The sequence below is a fragment of the Sus scrofa genome, chromosome 2 (assembly GCF_054392235.1).
Source record: "Sus scrofa isolate SSC_HxYL_T2T_F1_AM1 chromosome 2, Sscrofa_HxYL_maternal_Yorkshire_Landrace_v2.0, whole genome shotgun sequence".
NCBI classification, from domain to species: Eukaryota; Metazoa; Chordata; class Mammalia; order Artiodactyla; family Suidae; genus Sus; species Sus scrofa.
In genome coordinates this window covers 154,313,328-154,333,926 of record NC_139384.1, presented here as the reverse complement: position 1 = coordinate 154,333,926, position 20,599 = coordinate 154,313,328, and the positions used below count along the sequence as shown (strand labels likewise).

The 20,599-nt window shown below is 53.8% G+C and overlaps 2 protein-coding genes across 23 annotated transcripts in view; one reads left to right on the top strand and one right to left on the bottom strand.

The window, feature by feature from the left end:
• Positions 1–6,088, bottom strand: part of LOC146405800 (uncharacterized) — a 474,542-nt gene extending 468,454 nt beyond the window's left edge. For all 21 annotated transcript variants that reach the window (XR_014838944.1, XR_014838942.1, XR_014838943.1 and 18 more), the window contains exon 1: positions 5,904–6,088. The gene's annotated coding sequence lies outside the window, so the exon portion shown is untranslated. The remainder of the gene's footprint in view (positions 1–5,903) is intronic.
• A 145-nt stretch (positions 6,089–6,233) lies between these two features.
• On the top strand, positions 6,234–20,023 carry SPRY4 (sprouty RTK signaling antagonist 4). 2 transcript variants are annotated; one of them, XM_003124009.5, is made up of 2 exons: positions 6,234–6,441; positions 15,434–20,023. In XM_003124009.5, exon 2 carries the CDS (start codon positions 15,481–15,483, stop codon positions 16,378–16,380), a length of 900 nt encoding a protein of 299 aa, XP_003124057.2. In that variant the 5' UTR covers positions 6,234–6,441; positions 15,434–15,480; the 3' UTR covers positions 16,381–20,023. The 2 variants fall into 2 exon arrangements, with proteins under 2 accessions (XP_003124057.2, XP_013843063.2); XM_013987609.3 differs by lacking the exon at positions 6,234–6,441 and adding an exon at positions 7,246–7,396.
• Positions 20,024–20,599: the final 576 nt, after the last annotated feature.

Genomic DNA, 20,599 nt, shown 5'->3' with positions numbered 1-20,599 from the left:
GAAACCTCCTTTCATGGAACCTTCCAGGGCCCGGTTCAGCAAAGAGTAAAAACCAAGGGTGTTGGAGGAAGAATGGAGACGAGGAAGCTGGTGACCTGGATCATCCTAAGCCAACCACAGTCAGTAAAAGTTCCCTGTTACACAGAGCAATTAGGGGACCTCAAAACAAGCAGTGAACTTGGCCGGAGCTAGATCGCTTGAACAATACGCCCTTTAAGGGCCCACAATAACCCCCTGAAGCAGATACTCTGACTTTCCCCTTTGTCACAATAGAGAGTTGAAGAGATTAAGAAGTACGCCATGTCTCAAGGTGTTTAAACCTCTCCCCATATTAATGTAAGAGAATTACCATCCCCAGCATCACCTCACACTATCTGCTACCATTGAAATCCAAGCATCTAAAAGCACCTCTTTGTATAACCACTGAGGACAACAGTAGGAAGGCGAAAACCCAATACAGAACTCCCATATGACCCAGCAATCCCACTGCTGGGCATGTATCTGGACAAAACTACAATTCAAAAAGATACACAGACCCCTGTGTTCATTGCAGCACGATTCACAATAGCCAAGACATGGAAACAACCCAAATGTCCATCTACAGATGAATGGATTAAGAAGAGGTGGTTCGTATATACACAATGGAATACTATTCAGCTATTAAAAAATAATGCCATTTGCGGCAACATGGATGGACAAGAGACTCTCATACTAAGTGAAGTAAGTCAGAAAGAGAAAGACAAATACTGTATGATATCACTTATATATGGAATCTAAAATATGGCACAAATGAACATATCCACAGAACAGAAACAGACTCATGGCCATGGAGAACAGAGGTGTGGTTGCCAAGGGGGAGGGGAAGGAGTGGGATGGACTGGGAGTTTGGGGTTAGTAGATGCAAACTATTGTATTTGGAGTAGATAAGCAATGAGATCCTGCTCTATAGCACAGGGAACTACAACCCATCACTTGTGATGGAACATGATGGAGGATAACGGGAGAAAAAGCACGTATGTATATGATAATTAGGTCACTGCGGTACATTGACAGGTCACTGTAAATCAGCTATAATAAAAATAAAACAAAATAAAATAAAATAAGATAAAATAAAATCAATTCTTTGGTGAACCCTTTAAGATGCCCAGCCACATTGTTAAAAATGCAACTTTTCGTAGTTCCTTTTGGCGCAGCAGGTTAAGGATCTGGCGTTGTCACTGCAGCAGCTCAGGTCACTGCTGTGGCTTGGGTTCAGTCCCTGGCCCGGGAACTTCCATATGCTGCAGGTGTGCCCCCCCGCCCCCCCACCCCCCCAAAATACAACTTTTGTTCTGCAAAAGCTGTACTAGGTAAAGTAGCAATGACAGCACAGCATTATTGTTTGAACTATTTCATGATTTAAAAAACTTCGCATTTTAGAGTTTTTCTCTTTGAGGTTTTGATGCACCCCGATAAATGGAGTCCTCCTAAAATTCTAAGTGGTTCCCTGCATCAGAATGGCTGGGTATGTTGAATAATCATCAAAGCGTGTATTCAGCACTTAGAATGTGCCAGAAGCTGTTTTAAGTGCTTTCTGTGCATTACTCTATTCAAGTTCTGCTCAGCCCTTTTTGGTAAGTACTGCTATTAGCTTTCATTTTACAGAGGAGGAAACCAAGGCACATAAAGTGTGGATAACTTGTCCAAGGCTGTGGAGCTCCTAGAGGTGGGACGGAACCCCAGCAGTCTGGGGTCAGTGTTTGCCCATCTGTCTTTCTAGCTCTCCAGGGCCAAAAGCCTGACAACACCTGAACACACTGAGCCACAAAGCCCAGGGGCTAGTGCCAGAGGAGAGTTTTAACCTCGGCTCTGACACATTCCCCCCACACACACACCCTGCCCCCACGAGAACTCCTCAAGCCTCCTTCCTGCTTCTGGAAGGAGCTGCCCCTTGCCTGGCTGAGTGTGCCTTCTGCAGATGCGAGCTGCAGGGAAAGTTCTCCAGGGCCCCCGGGCTGTGGCCCTTCGTTTGCCCTGTACTAAGACATCGCTGGTGTTAAGAGAAATTAAATCAGTCTTTGATTGATTCTTTATTTCGTGTCTAGCTCCCCTCCTGACTCTCAAGACAATCCAGGTCCAGAGTTTCTGCATAGGTGGGGGCAGGTTATCTATTTGTGTTGGGGGTGCTTGATTCCAGCGCTTCATATTTGCTACAAGGTTGAGAAAGCTCAATTAAATACAGAAATGCATGAGGTTGCTGATGAACTTTAGAGAGGACACAATAGGGTCTCCACTGACTGTCAGCTCTGTAAGGGCAAAAATATCATCTTTTATCACTATAAACCCAACACCTGGTACCCTGCCTGACGCCCAGGAAGTGAATAATAATGTTTTGTGGAATTAATAAATAATTAAAACAGAGCCTCGGACTCCTTATCTGAGAAGGAGGGAAGATAAGACCCAGGGCGTAGGTTTCTTTTTTTTTAATTAATTATTTTTGGCCACAACAGGGCATAAAGAAATTCCCAGGATCAAACCCAGCAACAACTCTGGATCCTTAATCAGCTAGGCCACCAGGAAATTCCTGAGCATAAGTTTGTTTTTGTTTTTGTTTTTCGGGGGGTTTTTTGTTTGGTTTTTAGGGCTGTACTGGAGGCACATGGAAGTTCCCAGGCTAGGGGTCAAATAGGAGCTGCAGCTGCTGGCCTACACCACAGCCACACCCAAACTGAGCTGTGGCTGAGACCCACATCACAGCTCATGGCAACACTGGATGCCCCACCCACTGAGCGAGGCCAGGGATCGAACCCACATCTTCCAGGATACTAGTCGGATTTGTTTCCACTTCGCAGCATCGGGAGCTCCCCTGAGCATAGCTTTTTAAAGCAACATGACATGTGAAAACAGGCCAGGCATAAGAATGGCCCACTGTAAACGCCTGCCCTTGAATTAGAATCTCTGCTTCCCGCACTCCCACTCTCTGGCTTCATCAGAGGCCAAAGCCCAGAACTGAAGCCGCTGGACTTCCCTGGCCACAATCTGGTAAGATGTTTACGCTGGGATTGGGGTGAAAGGACTGCAATTAGCACAGGCAGGAATGCAGGGCTGTTAGGCTCTGCCTCCAGCAGGACAGTCATACCTGGGGAAGAGACTGAGCTGCTTTGGGATGAACAAAGTCACAGGAAGTCGAAAAAAAAATCCAGCACAAGCCCAGGGGCCACTCGATCCAGAGAATGAAGGTGCATCACCAAGCTGCAAAGGTGCACATGCTTTGCATTCTCCCACCATCTTCCACTCTGTCCCCCCTCCCCCAACACAGGCCCCTGGGCTTCGGAAAGGGTTAAAACACACCTCAGAGTGTGCGGACCCCATTTAAAACCCTTAAGAGCGCACCATCTGACCTCCTCACCAGGCCGAGGCCAACCTTGCTCCCCAAGTTGTGGCACAGAGGCCGCCCGTAGGTAGTTTCACGGCAGGCTCTCCCAACACCGGGCCTTCCCGGGGGGGGGGCTCCCTCTGCCTGGTTCCTCAACCCCCTTCAGTCACTCCTGCTCAGCCCCCCAGTCTCAACGCATAACCAAGGCTTCCTCTCAGAAAGACCTGCCTGAGGCCCAAACTGAAATCAGTGCTTCCCCCACCTTCCCATATATCCTCAGATCCCGCTTACGTGTCCCTCCTAACTCTTCTCAAAGACGCAAAGTGCGTGGGCTGTCTGCCCCCCCTCCCCAACTGCGAGCTTCACCAGGGCAGGGAGGGCTGTCAGTCTCTCACTATCGGGTCCCCAGCGTCAGGGCAGGCCCCAGCAGAGAATATATGAATGAATGAATGAATGAATGAATAGATTTCTCTTAACTGTTATCCCCAAACTTCTCCTCTCTTTAGATTCCAAGTAGGAGTGGATGGGGGTCCCCAGCAGCCTCCCAGACCGTCATGCTGTGCTCCCACATCATCCAAGACTCCTCCCAGCTCAGGCCTGGGGCCTCCTTCGTGGTCCCACCCTTCCAGCAGAGCTGGGGTCTCCGCAGTCCTCCTTCCAGAAAGCTGACAAAAGACCAGGACTGGAAGGAACACTGTCTCCTGGCTAATTTCTCTAAGAAAGGAAACAGGACAGCCACGTCTCCAACCTCATCCTCACTTTCTTCCACAGTTGAGAAAAGATGTCTTTATTCCCGTCCTTTTAATTGTTTGAGCAAAGCCCACGAGCAACCACTGGCTGGAAAATGACTGCTTCAACTTTCCTGGCTTAACATCCTTGAATGACTTGCAAGAAACTGGTTTTGGGGGTTTGTGATGAGGAGACGAGGCAGTAGCAAAGAAGAAAGCCCTGAGTTGTGAAGATCTAGAAAGTCAGCACTACAATTGACTCGATCTTTCATTTCTCAGGGGCAGAACTCTTAACCTCAATTTCTACGTCTGACAAGTAGGAATAATGACAGTGAGTTTTGATACCTGTAAAGGGAAGCTTGGAGCAATTGTACAATGCTCTGTTGTCATAGCAGAGTTTTTCTCTTGGCCTTGAGTGAGGTCTAAGCCCTGAAAGGAAAACCGAGGTTTTTCACAGGGCAGGGCCTGCTCTGCCCCGAGGTGCTGAGTTAGGTCAGTCACACTTCAAAGGTGCGTTTGAGTAGCTAGAAGTCATTTTAGCCTGGGCTGGGTGACCTTGGGTTCAGGTCTAGGTCTGCAAAATGTCCCTTCCACAGCCTGTCTCCAGAGCCCCAGTCCCAGCTCCAGCGGAAGGCCAGACCTCAAGCCTGGGCTGGAAGCCTTTCATCAGCTCCATTGACAACAGCCAAGCGCAGTCCAAGTGGCGTAGTAAGAAAAAGACAGCCTCCCAACCTCCCAGGGAAGCGAAAACACCAGCAAGACAAACCTTCCAGGGGATTCAGGCCCCTGCCCAGCTCTTAACCGCGCATCAAAGCTACCCCCTACCCGGGACTCCCCCGAGGCTACAGCCTCCTCCGTTCCTGGGCGGAGCTGGGCCTGCTGCGAGGGCTCCCCGCCTTCCCGGAGTCAGGCCTAATGGCGGGGGCTTTTCTTTTCACAGGCCAGGGTGGATGCGCTCCCCGCCCCCGCCCGCCCCCGCCGCCCCATCATCAACTGCAAAGAAAAGATCCCGGCCATTCCATTTCCTCTGCGGCTCAGGAGCCCTGCTGTTATTTAATCCCGCGGCCACCCCAGCAGCATCTTCAGTACGGCCGGCTCCACCCATCCACCTGGCCAATTCTCGACCGCTCCCACTTCCCTGGTGGGGCGCTAGTCGGGAGGTTGGGGAGAAGCGCCGACAGCAGCAAAGGGCTGTGGCCTTAGGTAGACAGAGGATCGTGAGGCCACGGACCCGGGAGGGCTGGGAAACGCACGGGGGTGAGAGGGGAGCACTAGCCTGGGCAGTAGAGGGCGGGTGGACGCTCGGACACTGCGGACAGCATACTGGGGTCGGGGGAAACAGGGCGCTGCCCGGCGAGAGCCAGGTCTCTAGCTGAGCAGCCAGTATCACCCCGGGGGGTACTAGAGCCGGAAGAGGCCTCGGCCCAGTCGCTGTCCACACCCAAGAAATGGGGGGAGGGGTGGTCTGCATTTACTCCAGGGAGACTCAGCCTCAGGAAAGGAACCAGATTCCCTCAGCAACCCCCACTCCGCCCTTCTTTGATACGGATGTTTGACATTTTCTTCATTTTTGGTAAACACAGCCTCAAGACCCCTCCCCCTCGACGCTGCTAATCTTCGAGAAAGAGAAAGCCCGCAGCAGGGGTCTTCCCGTTCCCCCGCCCTCCGGACTGCCTGTGGCGAGTAGAGATCCCTAGATCTAGGTGTGTCATCCCCCACCCAGCTCTCAGCCCAGGACCCGGAGGCCGCAGTGCCCTCCGCCCCCCAGCAACACTGACAGTTCCAGCCCAGGCCCGCAGTGGCGTGAAGGTGGCCTTTACCTCCTTTCGCAGGCTGGGAGGGGGTACAGCCCGCGCAGCTGAGCCAGCTGCAGCAGTCGCCGCCGCCCTCCATTCATAAAAGAAAAAAAAAAAAAAAGAAAGAAAGAAAGAAAGAAAAAGGCAACAACAACCTCCACCCCTCTTTGTAAAAGAACGACGGCCCTGGAAGAGCGAGAGCCAGCCCCAGCAATCACGGGTTAAGTTCTTTTCCGGCCCCCCATTCATAAAAAAAGGAGCGCGGCGCATGCGCGCGCGGGGTCTCTTGTGCCCACCCATTCATAGAATCGTGAACGGCGCGCGTGCGCACTAGAGTTCCCTTCCCTCCCATTCATAAAAAAGCCATTTTCCCAGGCAGTGGTTGCAACATCGCCGCCGAGGCAGCGAGAGGGGCTGACAGCGCGGAGCTGGCGCTGCCGAGCGCAAGGAGCCGTGCCGGTTCCTCCGGCCGGCGTCTGCGAGGACACCGGCGTCTGACTCGCTCGGCTTCGGGGATCTACACAGAGGTGGAGCAATGCTTGTGACTCTGCGGCTCCTCAAAGTAAGTCTCTGGCCGGTTTCGGGATGTGTAGCTGCCCCCCTCTGAGCCGGGACGCGACTCCCTCTCGGGCTGGGGCAAATGGTGCGCTATTTCTGGGCGCGCCTCAGTGTTCCTTCCCTCTTCCTGCGCCTCCCGGAGCTGCTGCGGAGCGCCGCAACTCCCTGACGCCCTCGGCTGGGCCGGCAAGGCGCCGGGGGTGTTCACAGCCTGGCACCGGCGTTCCCGACCCCCAGGCATTGCCAAGCCCGTCTTCCCCGCCCTCTACGGCTCGGAAGCCCCGTGCATGTCCCAGGAGTTTGCCTGTGGCCTGCCCCCTTTGCTCCTGCCACCACCCGCCTCGGGCGCCGGAACAGGAGGCTCTCGGCTCCATCAGGAACCACCTCTTGGGTCCGGCGGGCGCCCTCGCCCTGGGCGGCTCGCCCACCCCGGGCTCTCTGCCCACGGTGCCAGCTCTGCCGTAGATCTCCCCAGTCCGCCGCAGCGGCCTATGCTCGACGTAGGTTTTTCTTTCCCCTTCGGAGCCGTGACGGACTGGGGTTTTCTTCCCTGCTGCCTCCCCCTCGATGGTCAGCGCGGCGCTGGCCCAGGACTGGGCATTTCTGCTCGCTTTCTCTTTGGCGAGGCGGTTCCTCGCCGTCTGACCTTTGCTCTGCTGCCGCATTTTATGCTGTGCAACTGCGTTGCAGTTGCCTTTCCCTTCCCTGGCCTCTGCGGGGCCCGGGGCTTCTCGGCCTCCTCGTGTCTCCCTGTCCCCGGGCACCGAGCTGTGCCAGGCCTCGAGGCCGCCGGGCCGCACTGGGGCTGTGGTGGGGGCTGAAGGTGCGTTTACATAACGCCGGGCGTGTGGGAGCTGGAGGAAGAGGTTGCGTGCGTAGGAGAGATAAGGCTCTCGCTTTCCCTCCTTTCTTGGTGGTACCAGGCTTGACATCCCTGAGAAGAGAGAAGGAGAGAGACGGTACGTTTTGAAAATTCTGAATCGCCAAGGCTCCCGGGGTGGGGGGACAATGAAGGGGAGTGAGGGCAGGTTTGGCCAGCTTGGCTCCATCATGGGCTAGGGCCGTGCCCAGCTCCCTCTCCATGCAGATGATCAAAAAGCGTTTAGACAGTAGCTGCTCTTGTGCAAGAATTGAGTTTCTCAATTCTCTTTGATTGGGGGCTGGGGGGTTGTGGGCAGAGGAGGCAAGAGAGGCGGAAAATGGTTGCGTGGCTTGATAGGCTGAGCGATGGACGGGAGAAGTGAGCCAGGCTGGAGGGGCTGGATTGGGGGGCAAGAGGGGAAGGCTGCTGGCTGCCTCATTCAGCAGCTGCTGGATAGGTATCCATATTGCCAGGCCTGGATGAGGGTAGAAGGCTGCCTTCTGGCGCATCCAGTCTCCAGGAGCCCCCCAGCCTGATTCACTCTTAAAGGAACCTTCTGGGTTCAGTGGGATGCCCAGGCCCGGTGCGAACCCCCTCTTTCCTGCTTCCAAACCAGTGACTGACGTGGTACTTTCCAGTTTGGGGAGGGGTGAGAGCAAGGGCCTGTCGTCTGTCTGGTTAGCTGACCAGGCTCTCCAGTACCGCCCCCCCCACAGCCTCTTGGGGATTCAAAGCTGGGAGGCGGCACAGGCCTAGAGCATTTTAGGAAATGTGCGTTTATCAATCTCTTAATAAGCTCCGTCTGCCTGAGGCCCTACCCAATATTGCACTGGGGATTTCACAATGTTTAGACTTCCCTGGATCTTCACCCAAATGGAGCATAAACATCTGAAAATTTCCTTTTTCTCCTCTCGATGTGGGGGGGGGGCATTGATCCCCCTCCCTTTCCCTTTTTCTCCAGTTGTAGACGTGTCCAACGTGAAATCCCTTGGCCTCTTTCCCCACCCTTAGGAGGGTCCTCACTTGCCGGAAAGCTCCCGATGAATCCTAATATGAACAGTGCACATCCTGACCAACCGGGCTGTGTGGCCAGTACTGCCTAGGGGGCATTCGGGTGGTGGATTTCTGAAGTCTCCTGGATGGAGAAATATTGGTCAGCTCGAAGGAGGAGGACTTGAAAGACATCTCTTGGTTATCTTCCTTTGTAGAGTCTTTTTTTTTTTTTTTTTTCTGTGCAGAGGAAGTGCGCTGGTGCTCACTCCCCGTGACCTTTTCCAGATTACCTTCTGAAACGGCGACCTCTCCTTAAAGTTTTGGTGGGAAGAGACAGAACACATGCAACAGAGTGATTCCTGGTTAAAGTGGGGTAGGGGCTGGGGGCATGTGGAGCTCCTCGAGGTCATTTTTCTTCTCATCCTTCCAGAATAGTTGGAGAGAGGAGGCTCCCCCACTCTGGGAAACCAGGCATAGCCTCTGCCTGGAGGTTTGGCCGACTCGAATAACAAACGAAGGCAGCCTTTCAGTGCCAATTTCGAAAGTCAGTGATTTTCACATTAAGGGAGGAAGAAACACCCATTCCAACCTCCAGAATTGGCCCTTGAGGTGTGGGGCTCTGAGGTTTCATCCCTCAGGAGCAGGGGTGAGGAATTCCCTTCCAGCTCCTGATGCTATGAGTCCCTTTGTGTGGCTTCTCCCAGCCCCCAGTTTGGAGGCCCCCCCCCAAGCATTTTTCTTCCCCCAGCCCATCCTCTTGGGTGGGGCTCAGCCGCTGGTACCAGGAGGCTCAGAAAGGAGCCTCTTTCCCTTTGGAGAAGAGGGTCTCTGTTCTTAGAAAGTTAAGGCATTCAAACGGGTTCTGCCTCCAGAATGTCTGTCGCTTAGCCCCTACTGAGCTGGAAGTCCCCTTGTGAGGAAAACCACTGGATCTAAGGCTAGAAAGGGAACATTTTGGATTGGAGAGGTCGCCGGGACCATGGTTAAGAGCCGAGACGATTCTGTCTCACGGCCAACCTGGAGCTACCTGACAGAAGGGGAAGCGGTGACTCATTGGAATATATTTTCGCTCTTCCCAAAGAGCCAGAGGAAGAAGGTGATACAGGACAAGCCACTGAAAACTATGACTTCTTCCAAACCAACACAGCGGCTGGGTCCGAGCAGACGAATGGCTAGGAAACGTCCTCCTCTTTGGGCCTGAAGCTCCCCATCTGCAGAGTAGGGAGGAGAACCTGCTTCTGAGGGACCAGGGCCAGCGGAGGAGCCAGCAAGCGTGCAGGGCTGGGGCTGTGCTGCCTGTTGACCCCTCGTAGGAAGGTGTGGCTGTAAGGGAGCCCCTTCCTCCACAGGAGATGTGGGTGCTGTGGGATGCCAGAGGCGAGGATTCTTGGCTCTCAGGGACCTGGGGCCACCCAGCAGATCCGGACAGCTGACACGGCTGGGGATGTATCCGGGACATGTGGCTGGGTTTAAGAGGCTCCCCCGTTCAGCTGTGTGATCGCGATTGTTCTTTCCAAGGACAGACCGTGGAGGAAGCGAGGGCACTGGGGAGGGAGCACAGATGTGCTGGAGCTCGCGGAGGAGGGAAGGGGCCCTTCTGGGGCAGGTGGCCATTTGCAGAAGTGGTTCCCCCCTTTCTCTGGTTGGGGGAAGGGGGGGGTCATTTCCCGTCCCATCCCAGGAGTAAGCCAAGATCTATTATTATGAGTTCAAGGCTTAGGGGACAGGGGTGAGATACATAAAATCATCTTGGTGTCAGGGAGAGAGGGTCCTTCCCTGGGGTTTAGGTTTCTGGCCCCCCCTCCCCCTGAAACTCTGACGTGGGCCACTGGTGCCCCAACTGTACCAGTAGTTAACAGTCTTCTTCTAGTCCCATTCTTTTCTCACTCTTGACTTCTAATCCCTCTTTAAGGAGATCTGAGCAGACAGTAATTAGAGGATAATACTTGGAAGCCAGAATTTGTAGCCGATCAGAATGGCCCACAGCTGAAGTACCTACCACAGGACCTTTCCCCCTCTCACCCTTGCACCGGGTCTTTCGTAGCTCGGCCCATTGGTTGCAGATAAAGAAGAGAGGAGGGCTGGGAACTGACATCTGATGATGGGACAAAGGGAGGAGAAACAGCTGGTTTCTTCCGTGGTCTCTGACAGGTTGTGGCCGCAGGTCAGCTCCTTAGGGCTGATGCTACAGTGGGGAGGTTGGAGCGGGGGTGAGGGGGAACCACGATTCTCGGAAAATTCCAGCTGTCTCAAAGGCTTTGTTATCATCAGAGATGCAGAGGTGGTTTTCTTTAGTAGAAGGCAAGTCCCTGGCTTTCCTCATCCCCCCCGACCCCCGCCGCCCAGCTTGAAAGTCCTTTTGAAGCAACACGTCATTATTTGGTTGGTGCTTTATGTCCTAACTGGGATGCTGTCCCAAAGAGCCCAAGTGATAGCGGTAGAGAGTGGTGGGCAGGCTCTCTGACAGCCTGAGCTGTTAAAGGGTTAAAACCTTCCCTGCAAGCACCTGCTGGGACTGAATGGGGCGGGGCAAACTGCCCGTTCATTCATAGCCTCTTGCCAGTTTGGCATTAGCTGACCTGTTGTTTTCAAAGTACAACCGTCAGGTTTTCCTAATATTTCCCAACTCCTGTCCCCAGGGGAAGGGGTGGGTGGGTGGAGCGGACACTTACCCTGCCTCTTGATTCTTTGCAGCCAGGCTGCATTGAGCTGTCTCCTGTCCTGATGCTCACAGCCCCTCCCCGCCTGCAGGTACACAGGCAGTGTCAGGCTCAGGGTCCAAGCTGCGTGTTCTGGGTTTTTCACCACCCTGCCGATTGAGTATGCTAGGACTCTCTTCTGCCTTTCTCTCATCCTGGCTCCCCGTTCCTGTCCCCACAGCCCTCGACCAGGATGCCCCATCCAAGATTGTGCCCTGGGGACCCTGAAGTTGAGCTTTCTAGGTGGGAGGAGAGAATTCCTGCCCCTCCTTTTGGGGACTGCTTTATGGTGATATCCATTCAACCGTGAGAAAACTAAAAATGAAAACACTTAGTAAAACGGGGTGCACGAGGTGACGGAAGGGGGTGCCCACAGAGGCTGAACTGGAGGTTAAGCTATCATGAGTCCTGAGCCTTCCTTTAGTGACAGATTTCTAACTCCCAGCCTGCACGCTCCACACCGAAAATTCCCCTAAGTGGGGGCCAGTCTGATGACAGCCTTGTCTGGCTTCATTTCCCGGTTGGTTTGGTTAAGAGCCCAAAGATGGCCTGATGAGGTTCCCGAGGGCTGGTGACAGACGGGGGCTGGGGGGGACCGGATGACGGACACTGACAGAGTTCATGGCTATGAACAAGAATGGTGCTTTCATGCTTTTCCACGAATACCCAGAAGTTATTGCAAGCCTGGGCTGCAGGGCTGAAGTCTCTGGAGCTTTGGCCATCTGAGTTCAAAGCCTGTGCTGACCTTGCTCTGTGACCCTTTGTTGTTCCATTTCTTCCTCTGCAGAAGGAATGCTATCCTCCCAAGGTGATGGTAAAGATCGAAGGAGAAAATCACTCAGGGATTAGCACATAGCCTTGACACCAAAACCTGTTTCATAAATGCACGCTGCTTCCCTAGTGATTAATTCTTATTATTAGAAAGTTGGAGTGGAAGTTTCTTTTCTTCATGCCAATCCATAAGGCTGCCACCTCACATTCGATAGAGGTGCTTCTCAGCCTAAGTGGAGTGCTGGCTTTGTTTCTCTGTCCAGTCTTCCAAATTGGCCATCCGTTTCCCGCACCGCCTAAATGAGGCAAAGCCTGCTGTCTTCCTATTTAGAGTCTAAATCTCTTCTTGCCTTGCAGGGGAAGCTGGGAGTACAGAGTTAACTGCACTTAAGTTGGGCAGTGCTGCTCAGACCGCAGGGTGGGTGTGTCTCCGTGAGTAGAGATGGATCTTCTAAGCCAACGGAGGGGACTGGGGGTTTAGGAGACTTCGTTTAGCTGTGCTGAGGGGGTTATCAGACAGGCGATCGGCAAGTTGTTTTTCTTGTCAGCCAAACGAATTCAACCCTCCTATGGAGGGTCCTGGCTCATTGGGAGGCAGAGCCAGCAAAGGAACCCTGCGTGAGGGCTCTGATGGGGAAGAAGCATTTAGGATATGCCTACTGGGGCCATCTTGGATGCTGCATGTCCCAAGAGAGCTGAGTCATCATGGAGCAAGCTCCCCCCACATCTGGCCCTGACTGCATACCCCCAGATGTTGACAGCTGCCTCTGGAGGCTGATGTGCGCCTGCTCATGCCAATATCCCCCTTGCTTGCCGGCCCTGCTCCCACCTTGGCTTCCTGGTGGGACTTTTCCATGGACTTTGTCCACGAATCTGCTTTGTGATGCCAGCGCCTATTAAAGTCCCTGAGCAGCGCCCATGCCTTTTGCTTCACCCATAGAAAGTGTGCCAGGTTCTAAAGGACCCCAGGAAAAGAACTGGGGGAAGGAGAGGGGATAATCCGCCTGGGGGAGGGAGTACCCATGCTTGGCCCGTGGCATGGCAATTCCCAGTCCTGGTCCTGAGAGACAAAAGCCCAGTTACATGGGGCCATACAGCCTTCAAACTGCCACTGACGTGTTGTTGGCAGGACCCTGAGTGTTGGTGACCTGAGCTTCTGAAATAAGGGAATGGTGTTGTCTTTGTTCGGGGTGGGGGTTCTGGCTGAGGCACCTCTTGGCTGGCGCCAGAGCGTCTCATCCTGTGCCTCTGGCAGCGTTTTCTATTCTACTGCCTCATCACACCTTTTCCTCCAGGCAAAGGGCTGGGACCTGGGGCTCCTAACCCTCTTCTCTTGACCCCCAAATCCATTTATTCCAGAAGCAAGGCTTTGGAACCCCTGCCGGGAATAAATAAGTGGGCTGAGAGAGCAGTCCCTGAACTCGGGCCCTGCAGCCAACCTGATCCTTGGGGAAAAACTCTCCATACACACCTAACTGGCATTCCCCATCTAGCCCTGACCCCAGGGTGCCCAAAGGAGGCTGTCTTGGCAAATAACTCCTTGTTGACGGCAGACCTGCCAGATACAAAAGTCTAACCCCACCATGGGGAAGCCTCCTCTTTCAAAGTGATGGGACGCCTCTAAGCCCTTCCCTTCCTGACCATTCAACCACTTCTGATCAAACTGTTGTTTCTAAGCTGGGGATGTATGATGCAGAGTTTGTCCAGAAAGCTTTTCTTCCCCAATCTTCGTTCCTTCCTGTAGACACTGATGAGTATGGAGGGGTCCGGGACCAGGTGTTACTCTCCTGTACGTAACTGGAACACTGGGATGAGCAGCTGCATCCCAAGTCTGGAGGGATATGGCGTTAGAGCTGGAATCCCAGCCACATCCCCTTCTTAGGCATCACCTCTGAGGCAAGATGAGTAGTAGAGGCAGGCTCACCTAAGTAGACCCTCGTTAGCATCTTGAAAAGGCATTTACCAAAACCCACCCCGGAACACATTAAACCAAGGGTCTTTTTTCTTTTTTCCCCAAAGGTGGTTATCGTCCTCTTGTCTCTGCGCCCTAGTTATCCACGCCGTGCCTCATCCCCAAGCCCAGTGGAATCTTCCCAGAGTCTAGTCTTTCTCTGGGATTCCAAATCGTGTCCCCTTGGGCAGAGGTCTTGGCCTCTGCTGCTATTTCTTTAAATTGATCTCCAGCCGAATTCTGAACGCAAAGGTCAGCAGGCGAGGAAATGGCACTTCTAATAGAAAACAATGTGCACTTTCTAAATTTGAACCAAGCCGTTTCCGCTCTTTGATTTAAGTGACTTCCTGGGGTTCCGTGTCAGGCACTGCAGTTGAATCTCTGGCCGGATTCCAACTTAAAATTGTACTCTCTCGGTGAAATTAGAAACTGATCCAGGGTTGGCTTAGCTATTCTAGTAAATAGCATTTAGGCTGAATGTTCAGCTCAGCACTTGGAAATGGGTGATGTGAGTGCCTCTCAGAGGATTTCCCATCCAAGTTGTCAGCAGCGCACCTACTCGGGTTATTAGCCACTGGAGGTTGCGGCACGTAGAAGTGCTGATGAGGAGTTCCCGTCGTGGCACAGCGGAAAGGAATGACTAGGAACCGTGAGGTTGTGGGTTCGATCCCTAGCCTTGCTCAGCAGGTGAAGGATCGGCCTTGCCATGAGCTGTGGTGTTAGGTCGCAGACACGGCCTGGGTCTGGCACTGCTGTGGCTGTGGCGTAGGCTGGTAGCTACAGCTCCAATTTGACCCCTAGCCTGGGAACCTCCATATGCTGCGGGTGTGGCCCTAAAAAGCCAGAAAGAAAAAAAAAAAAGGTGCTGGTGATAGGTTACTGTCCTGGATGTAGAGGCATCTTCTTTCTCTTCGGACTCTCTGAAATAAAGGCTTTGGTTTATCCAGCTGATAAACTCCATGGGAGCCTCCAAGGACTGTCTGTCGTGGTCACCACATCCCTAGCACTTGGCACCATGCTTTGGCACTTATTAGTGCTTATTAGTGCTCCGGAAATCTAGACTGTTGCTCTCTGGGATAGTGATAAATTAGAGTGTGTGTTCTACACCAGGCAAGATGCCACATCCTGGATATGCATTTTCCCATTTAATCCTCCTAAGAACCCATTTTACAGATGGCAGTACTAAGGCACGGAGGTCAAAGAACCTCATTCACAGCCACACTGCTAGGCAGAGGTGAGAATTTGAACTTGGATCTCATTCCAGAGTCGCTTAAGCTCCCTCTTAAATCAGTAGCGTGTTTCACCGGGATTTTAGCAATGAACTAGGACCACAAGGGGTCTGAGCCCTACTTCTGCTACTGATGGTTTTGTGTGACTTGGGACAAATTACTTTGAATATGAGCGTCCTTCAACTAGAAAAAGGTAATTGATGCATGGTTATGGTTTAGATTTATCGTGAAGAGTCAATGTCTTAATAAACATGGTGCTTGGGAGAGTTTCGGGCACAGAGTAAGCGCTAAATAAGATACTTCTACCATGTACTGCTGTTGTTACTGTGATGATTCATCATCTAAGCCTTAACGCTGCAGAGTCCACAGAGGAATCCCAGTTCCCATTTCATCTGGGCTCCCAAGGACCTGATGGGGCGCGGGGGTATTAACTAGCCACATACTGATGCCTGAAATCCGTTCTCTCCTCCTTCCCCCGCCCCACCCCCCAGGGCCCCTAGAAGCCTGTTTCTCCGCACAGCCCAGAACCTCAGGCCCCATGGAGCCCCCAATCCCACAGAGCGTCGCCCTGACTCCCAGCTCGGTCATGGTCCAGCCCCTTCTGGACAGCCGTATGGCCCACAGCCGGCTCCAGCACCCGCTCACCATCCTCCCCATCGACCAGATGAAGACCAGCCACGTGGAGAACGACTACATAGACAGCCCTGGCTTGGCCCCCGCCACTGGCCCCAAGCGGACCCGGAGCGGAGCCCCGGAGCTGGCCCCGATGCCCGCCCGCTGTGACCAGGATGCCACCCACCACTGGATTTCCTTCAGCGGGCGCCCCAGCTCCGTGAGCAGCAGCAGCAGCACGTCCTCCGACCAGCGCCTCTTGGACCACATGGCCCCACCGCCCGTGGCCGACCAGGCCTCCCCGAGGGCCGTGCGCATCCAGCCCAAGGTGATCCACTGCAAGCCGCTGGACCTCAAGGGCCCGGCCGTGCCCCCGGAGCTGGACAAGCACTTCTTGCTGTGCGAGGCCTGCGGCAAGTGCAAGTGCAAGGAGTGCTCGTCGCCCCGGACGTTGCCCTCCTGCTGGGTCTGCAACCAGGAGTGCCTGTGCTCCGCGCAGACCCTGGTCAACTACGGCACCTGCATGTGCCTCGTGCAGGGCGTCTTCTACCACTGCACCAACGAGGACGACGAGGGCTCCTGCGCCGACCACCCGTGCTCCTGCTCCCGCTCAAACTGCTGCGCCCGCTGGTCCTTCATGGGCGCCCTCTCCCTGGTGCTGCCCTGCCTGCTCTGCTACCTGCCCGCCACCGGCTGCGTGAAGCTGGCCCAGCGCGGCTACGACCGCCTGCGCCGCCCCGGGTGCCGCTGCAAGCACACGAACAGCGTCATCTGCAAGGCGGCCGCCGGGGACGCCAAGGCCAGCAGACCCGACAAGCCTTTCTGACACTCAGGGCCGAAGCCCCGGCGCTCCCCCTGGAAACCCGGTACCCTCGTGACACCTGGGAAGACCCTCACAGCGGGGACCAGAGGCTCTCGCATCCTGGGGCGGACCGGCTGGTCTGCCCATCCCATCTCCCCACCCACCCACCAAGCTTCGGAAAAAACAGAGCAGCCGTCGCCCACCCCCGCTCTCCCTCCAAAGGCTGAAGAAGCGCTTTGCGGTGTTTTTCAGGGTCTGGGGACTTTGCGTGGAACGGACAGTGGCAGAGGCGTGGTATGGTTTGGGGGCGACTTTTCTTTTTCAGAAGATGGAGCACAGATGTGGACGCATCCGGAAGCTGCAGCTGCTCGAATGCCTTCCCAGGCCCCCCTCCGCCCGCCCTCTCTCCTCGCTCTTTTTTTGCATTCTTTCTGGCTGCCTGGGAAGCATTGGGAACTGAGTGGCCAGGGAACCTTGGAAGAAGATCCTCGGAGTCCTGATGCCCCCCACCAGCCTCCACCCCTCCTCCACCCTGGTTCGCCCCGACGTCTTGGGGAAGGTATAGACCCTGAGAAGCCCTGTTGTATATACACACCTGGGAGCCCCCCTCGTTCCTCGCTCTGCCTCCCCGGAGCCATGGATGGATTTAGGAACTACTGCACCGTACATTTTTCTCCCTTCCAGCTTCCGCACTAACTCTCGGGGGTCGGGGGGAAAGGGGAGGGTGTTCCACTCCTAACACCGTCCTTCGGTTCTTACAGAGTCACAGACTCACCTGCCCGCTATGTGTCCCCAGGTCTCTCTGCCCAGACCCTTTCCAGAAACTTCACGGGTAGAGAAGCCCAGGGCGGGCGAACGCAAGACCAAATACCATTTTGCCAATGAGTCTGAGGCTGCGGTCTCCGGATCCAGTCGTTATGTTTTTATAGAATCATTAAACCAGATGCTAACGGTGTTTTAAAAATAATAATAATAAAACATTTGCTTCCTTTTGGGCCACCCCCAGGAAGGGCTGATTTCAAAATCTGGGGGGGCGAGCAACCTCAAGGAGCACAATCCCCCTCCCCACCAAGAAGGATTTTCACAGCGGAGTGACAGTGGGGGCGAGCTGGGTGTGGTGTTTCTTCTGTCCCGATGCTGCTGCTTGCTGTCATAGGCTTTGTGTACAGTGTCTGTATCTTTACTGTAAATAGACAGATGATGGAAACAAGAGTCTATTTTAGTGTTAGGAAGCCCTGGCGGGGTTGTCAGAAGAGTGTGGCTGAGGGAAAGATTTTCCAGGGGCTTCTTGGGACGGAGCCTGCCTCCGCGCGCAGCCGCACGAGCCCCTCCCAACAGCCCCCAAAGACGTAGCAACTCTTTCTCTCAAGGTGCTAAAGGACTCAGAAAGTGCAGCTCGTCCAGTGGGTAGGTACTTGTTGCATGCAAAAGCTAATCGTGTGTCTGGTCCCCCCTCCCCGCCCCCCAGCTGCTGGGTGTGGGGGGTGCCTTTTGCTCCTTGCGTGGGAATTTTTTGCCTCTCTCTGCCCCACCACAAGAGAAAGTGACCTGGGTCAGAAAAACTACCCCAGGGGATGCTGGAAGTGCCAGAGACATGGTACTTATAGCAGTTTCCAGTTGGTTCTGTAGGAAAAGAACCGCCTCCAGGAGAGAGAGGAGGCAGAGAGCTGCGAGGGTCCCGCAGCCAGTGCTTCCCAAGGATTTTTCTTTTTCTCCTTCCTGAAGACCGATTGTGACATCTTATGATTCAGCGTAAGTTAATTGTAACCCTAGGTATTTATTGATCGGAGGAAAGGAGGGGGCGGGTCTTATTATTTGAGGCTTTATTTATATAACGTTTGCTAGCTTGTAAAAGGCGAATATGAAATACTGCACCTGCATTTTCTAAGGCTGATCCTGTTGCGCTCCTGGCCCCGGCTGTGATGGATGTATGGACATTCTTGCACAAATCCGAGGGAATGGTAGGAAAAAAAGACACATTCAGCCAACCACTTATCCTCATTGAATGTATCAGATGTTAATGAAGGGACTGGAGATATTTTCCTCAGAATAGGTGGGCAGAGGTTACCCCCCCAAAAGAGGACACACGTCCACTCTTGGCGAGGCCTCAGAACTTTTCCCAAAGCCCCTCCCTCGAATGTCTCCATGGGAAACTTGACCCAGCGGCAAGTTGCACTTTGGTGATCTTTGTACTACACGCCCATTCTGTGGAGAATTGATTTACATAAGCTGTGTAAACACACACACACACACACACACACACACACATCCTTACCCCCACCCTGTCTATCTACAGAGACCCCGTTTCCTGGCAAATAGCCTCCTGAACCCTGACTTTTTGTGTATATAGTTGTAAACACGGATTTTTCGGGGGGTTGGTTTTCTTTTCTTGTTTTCCTTCCCCGTCTTGGCTTGTTCTGTTTGGTTTGCGTTGAGCCTGCTGGATGGACATTTGCAGAACTCTCGGTGTCGCGCGCGTGCTCAGCCGCGGTTCTCCCCAGCTCTGTGGCATAGCAGTCCACGGCAGGTTCCTCTCAGCTTCTTGGCCAAAAGAAGAAAACAAGAAAACGAAAACTGGCTTGCCTGTGGACCCCAGGGGCCCATCAAGGGCCACGAGGGACCAAGCTCTCAGAAACACACCCCCTTTCTGGGGCTGCTTCGGGCTGATGGTTTCCTGTCACCAGTGGCCTGCCTGGCTGGAGTGTGCCTCGTCTTGACCTCTTGTGAAAAGTGCCAGCTGCTTCCCACTTCTGTTCAGCCTGGAGTGGCTGGTGGTTCTGCCTGGGACTGGGGGTGGGGTCCACATGAGCCTGAGTCTGAGACCCTTGTCCTAAGGGGCCACGCCTGTTTCCCCTTCGAGCGTGGGTTTCTGCAGCCCCACCCCCCCGGCCGGCACCCTGGGAACTGGGGGTAGAAGAGCCAAGCCGTTGCAGGTGATGGCAAGGTGCCTCCAGCTCGAGGTCGCTAGCTGGGAGGTGTAAAGACTGGTCCCTGCTGTTGATACGGGCTCCGCACAACTGCCGGAGGTGGAAGACCTTCGTGTGATGGGTTTGGTTCTTTGAGCGTTCTGGAGTCTGGGTATGTCCCCGTTGGACCCCGAGGGAAGCCCAGTTAGATTATGCGGAGTCCAAGTGTGGAAAGTGGGTTGGGACCAGCATCCAGATCAAGTCACCTTCGTGATCGCGCTGCCCCCGGAGACGTCCGGGGGGATGCGGGCAGCACGACTTTGCACTGGATGAGCCATGAGGGCTTCCTGCAGACGTCCCCGGCCTTCTGGGTCATAGCTTCAGTGAGCGTTCTCACGCCCTCGGCTTGCTGTGACAGTTGGTGACAAGTCTTAGGCTGCCATTTTCTGTCGTGGGTCACTTTTCTCTGCTCACTGCCCTGCAGTTTGGTTTCGTGTTACAAAACAGAAAAGCCTTCAAGGGTCCCAGCCTGGCACATGTCCCCCCTTCACTGTAACCCCCTTCTCACCCCACAACAAACGTTCCCACAGAAGTTTTCCTTTGTATAGAATATTTATTTTGAAGCTCTATTTTAATAGTATTTATTTTAGAAAGTTTACTATTGTAAGAGTTCTTCTGTTTGTGAAGAAAAAGCAAGTTAAAAACTGAATGTACTGATCTAGAAAATATATATAAATATATATTGTTAAATATACACAGGACTGCCATGTCTCGTGTGTTTGTGTGTTCACACCCCCGACGAACCCGCCCGGCGAGGTGCCACGTTTGGCAGAGAAGGAGCAGCCACATGGAAATGAGTAGCCAAGCCCTGGCAGGACAAACGAGCAGGGGGACAGGGCTTCTTGGCCCTTGTCCTGCCTCTAGGATGACCTGAGAACCAGTGGAAGAAATTTCACTTTCTCATGAAGCCGAATTGCTGCCCGGCACTGCTGCTGAACCCTCTGGCCAAGCCTTCCCCTATGCAGGCGGGTATTTGTAACAGGTGGACAGCAAAACGGGGAGGGTTCAGCTGACCTCCAAGGCTTGCCAAAATTCTGCAGCTCTTTCCTTTCAGCCCGGGTGCCCCACAAGCAGTTTTTCATGCATGTGCACACATACATGCTTGAAGAAGGCAAACACAAAAAAGCCCTCGACAATTTCCTTATTTTCGTTAGATGGGTGGGTACCGCCCAGAAGCCATTCCTTTGCCCTCTGAAGACTCCCGTCTCTGCCACTTGCCTCTGCCTTGTTAATGCACCTTCCGTCCTCCGCACAATCTCCCCACCATTCAGTCACCT

What these genes read in the sequence shown, in the direction of transcription:
- SPRY4 (XM_003124009.5), top strand. Translation starts at nt 15,481, where the DNA reads ATGGAGCCCCCAATCCCACAGAGCGTCGCCCTGACTCCCAGCTCGGTC.